This window comes from Pseudorasbora parva, chromosome 16 (assembly GCF_024679245.1).
Source record: "Pseudorasbora parva isolate DD20220531a chromosome 16, ASM2467924v1, whole genome shotgun sequence".
Classification (NCBI taxonomy): Eukaryota; Metazoa; Chordata; class Actinopteri; order Cypriniformes; family Gobionidae; genus Pseudorasbora; species Pseudorasbora parva.
Genome location: NC_090187.1, coordinates 15,724,046 through 15,728,128, shown reverse-complemented (window position 1 = coordinate 15,728,128; position 4,083 = coordinate 15,724,046). Strand labels below are relative to the sequence as shown.

Below are 4,083 nucleotides of genomic sequence, written 5' to 3'. Positions count from 1 at the left end.
AGCGTTGTACCCACTAGCTGACTATATTTAAAAGAAAATGGATTCACTGAAATTAGTGTCCTCATAATATTTAATTTTAAGCTATATTGACACAATTTTCTTAAAAATAGTTTGGTTTTGCACGTGTATTTGTTTTATTAAATGTATGGCAGCTTTATGCGGTTAACTTTTCAATCGAGTAATAAAATAAATCATGAAGAATGTGGCACAAAATAATAACTGTCGTCTATCATTGTTGTTATTGCTGGTACTAAAATGTTAACAATATAATTGCAGTTATTTCGTATTATTTTGTATTGTAAATTTGTATATATTGGCCTTTGCAAGCAATCTATCTGGTTTGATGAATACTTCAGAAATTTAGTCCACAAGTCTATAGAATTCAATCTATAAATTCAAATTCACAAAACATGTAGGTTTATGGAAAGTCATATTTTAAACAAATATTACAAACTCCATGCCATTACTTTAATTTTCATTTGAACTGAAGGATTACATCAACTAATATTCAAATTCATTGAAAAGGGACAAAAACATCCAACTAAAAGATATGTCTTACACAATGAGTTTATACAGTGCTTGAGAAATAAGACGTGTCACTATAGGTATGTACAACTAAATAAACAATCAAAATAACTAACAGTGCTTATAATTAACTTTAATGTTACACTGGGCAAATATTGCCAATAAAGCGATCAATACTGTGGCTATAACTGTAGCCAAAAATTAAACATTTTAACAGAATAAATAAATTGCGCTTTAGGGTTTAAAAGTGCCTCCATTTCGCGTGCTTATGATTTTCACCATTTAAAGCGAAATGAAAATGATTGTATCAAAACGTTTATCCAAATGGATACAAAGTCGATTTTAAGAACAATATATCAACACTGGAGCGTTTCACTCATCTTTGCATCTCCGAGAGTGGTAGTCATCCGCCAGCAGAGTTAGTACCGAGCTGTTGGAAAAGAGATGCTGTTGCTTTTATTCTGTCCTTGGTCTTATGATTCGCAGAGATCTGAAGCTGAAGGTTTTTCCATCTTAATTTCTCTCGAAGTAGCGAATCGGTGTTTTTTGACGTGCTCCTTAGAGTTTGTAATTTTCTAAAAATGCGTTTCTATTGCCAAGTTCTGATTAGTAATAAACTATAATTCTTAATTCCATGTCTCTTTCCAAAAGAGCCAATTATAGACCACTCCATGGTTCATTTGGGTCAGTTTAATCTGTTGTTCGGCATTGCATTAAGTCTTCTTTGTAAGAATACTGTCACATCACACAGGGTTTGATGTCCTGATAGGAGACCTGCTGATGGTGGTAGTACGAGCTGCTCCCTGGTGAATGCATCGATGAAGAGGTCATGGCGTTAAAAGAGAAGACAAATTCTTTCCTGTCACACATGCCTGGAGATTGGGAATGGTAGCGCGGTATACCTGTAGGGTCACAAAATATGACACATTATTATATAAAAAACCTTGGCTAATGTTCTTCTGTTCTGAACATTTTAAAAATCACATTACTACTGCTGTTGCTATTAGCCTGCGACTAGGCCTTCTACTGCTAAAACAGAAATAATAAAATATTGTACAATTTTCTAAATTTAAAGTAGCTATATCAAACTCAATTCTACATTTTGTTTGTCGATTTGGCGAATGTTGACTGAATCAAACGCCGGATTTGTTTACCTTCGTTTAACTAGCTAGAGGATTGAGAGAGAGAGAGAGAAAATGTTACAAAGATTTCTTAAAGGTCTTTTAAGATTGAAAATGGCTATATTAGCTAGAGCTATTATTTTCAATAATAACTTTACAAATAGGCGTATAGTGTGCAATACATCAGTAGCAGTCGACTATATAAAGCATATATATATATATATATATATATATATATATATATATATATATATATATATATATATATATATATATATATATCCTACAATTGTAATGATAACTGCATTAACATTAATGTAGACAGCCTACATAATGATTTTATAACATTGATTGTTTGTTAGAAATTAAATGTATTAAAAAAAACGTATTATACCATTAGGCCTATACAAAATAAAATAAAATTGTTTTTAATTGTTACTGATAATGCATTGGAGTGCAATGAGAGCCCTGAAATTATTCCAATCTGGGTGGGATCGTTTTTTAAAACTGCTTGCACGCGATTCCCAACGGACACATTGCTGCGGGGCTCGTGGCGTGGTTCTTCTTGCTCTTACCCCAGCGGAGGTTACAGCAATCAAGCAAAAATCATTTCTATTTGTGCGTGTGCAGAATGGCGTCAATGTGTGAGAAAACAAGGCCATTGATACATTTTTAATGGTTTGCTAAATAGAAAGCGTTTTTACATTTACGTGATTACACTTTGCATTACTGTGCCCATGTTACGCGAATAAATGATTCTGTATTCACCAGTTTCTCGACAAAATACGACGCACACTGATGCAATTTTTTACCAGCACATTAATTTAATAAAATATAATTGTACGAATGTTTGTGTCAGTGTGTGGCATAACTTTAGCTGGACTGTTGGTATAATGCATTAGCTTCAGATGTGTTTTAAAAATGATTCAGTAATAGGCTGCCTCTCGCCTATTCAAGAAATTAAACACTGAGATAAAATATTTCTTGTTAAATAAGTCTGTCGATGTCATATCATCTGGAAAACTTTACCTTGAAGGTCGGTGTTGCCGTGGCCGTTCTGGTGCAGGTAGGACTGTTCTAGAGAGTGTGTGGGTAAACTGGGCTGCAGTGGATTGGCTCCCGGGTTGCACGGAGAGAGCGGCTGCTGTTTGATGTAAGACGCTCCGTTATTTAGAGAGGCCGGGGGCGCTGGAGGCCAGGCCGAGGCCGTGCTAGAATACACCGCATGCGGCTCCATCACTCCCGCGCTGGCGAGAAGCGGCGATGCGGAGTTGTCGTGGTGGGGGTACTCACTCCCTGAGGATCCCGTGCAACTGCCCATGTAGGAATGTCCACTATTCGCTGATAGATGGGACATTGAGTGTCCTGCCAAGCCCATTCCTTCCATGTTGCTGGCCAAATGTCCATTCATCATCCCAATCCCACTCTCCAAAGATAAACTGTTTGGAGGACAAGACAGGCCCCCGCCGCCCCCCTGAAAGTTATAGGATTCGGGTATGTGATTGAACCCCAGCCCGTTCATCATGCTGTACATGGACGGCTTGAGCGCCTGACATTTGCGCCTGAATCCCCGCGGCCTCCTGCGGAAAGATCCCTCCTCGAACATGAACTCACTGGCCGGGTCGATAGTCCAGTAGTGACCCTTGCCGGGTCTGCCCAGACCCTTAGGCAGCTTGATAAAGCACTCATTCAGAGACAGATTGTGTCGCACCGAATTTTTCCAGCCTTGATACGAACCTCTGAAAAACGGGAAGCGGCTCTGTAGGAACTGATAAATTTCGCTTAGAGTGAGTCGTTTGGTTGGAGAGCTCTGGATGGCCATGACAATGAGAGCGATGTAAGAGTACGGGGGCTTTTCCGGACGACGAATTCCAGCGTTAGTCTTTTTAGTTTTGGTGCTGGAGGAGGAAGAGGAGGTCTCCATCACAGGCGTCTGTCCGTGCGGTTTCTCCGACATGGGGCTACTGTGAGCAGGGGTCTGCACGGAGGGCTGCTGGACCTCAGCCGTCATTCTTCACGCACACGTTCAAAATCCACGTTCAAAAAGACTGCGATTGTACGCGCTGCTTTCATTAATAAAGGAATACACTGCTGGAATAATCTTTTTTTCTCAATGTTATGCGTAATTGCGCACTCCCTTGTAATACTACCCACCATAAAACTGGATACTGCAGGAAAAAGAGATTCTTTCGGCTTCAGATCCTGTCTTCTTGTTCTTCCTTTAGGAGTTGGGCTTTTACTTATCTGTTTCCATCAGCTCCTCTCAGGCTCTTGAGCATGGGCACGTCAGAGTCGCTCAGGGGCCGCCCAGTGTCCCTCCCACTGTCGGCTATGCTGGGGTGGGCTTCACCAACATCTGCACAACTAGGGCACTATTAAAAAAAGCGCGTTTATAATATATATTTTTTGTAAATAAAATAGCATACTATTAAGTCCA

General features: G+C 39.4%; 1 protein-coding gene across 1 annotated transcript; it reads right to left on the bottom strand.

Moving 5' to 3' along the window:
• Window positions 1–426: 426 nt before the first annotated feature.
• Window positions 427–3,879, bottom strand: foxf1 (forkhead box F1). Its single transcript, XM_067419395.1, has 2 exons — window positions 2,676–3,879; window positions 427–1,427 (listed from the first exon to the last, which is right to left on the bottom strand). Exons 1-2 carry the CDS (start codon window positions 3,655–3,657, stop codon window positions 1,264–1,266), a joined length of 1,146 nt encoding a protein of 381 aa, XP_067275496.1. The 5' UTR covers window positions 3,658–3,879; the 3' UTR covers window positions 427–1,263.
• Window positions 3,880–4,083: the final 204 nt, after the last annotated feature.

What these genes read in the sequence shown, in the direction of transcription:
- foxf1 (XM_067419395.1), bottom strand. Translation starts at nt 3,657, where the DNA reads ATGACGGCTGAGGTCCAGCAGCCCTCCGTGCAGACCCCTGCTCACAGT. An exon ending in CGGCAACACCGACCTTCAAG is followed by an intron (nt 1,428 to 2,675) that starts GTAAAGTTTTCC and finishes GTGACCCTACAG; the next exon opens with GTATACCGCGCTACCATTCC.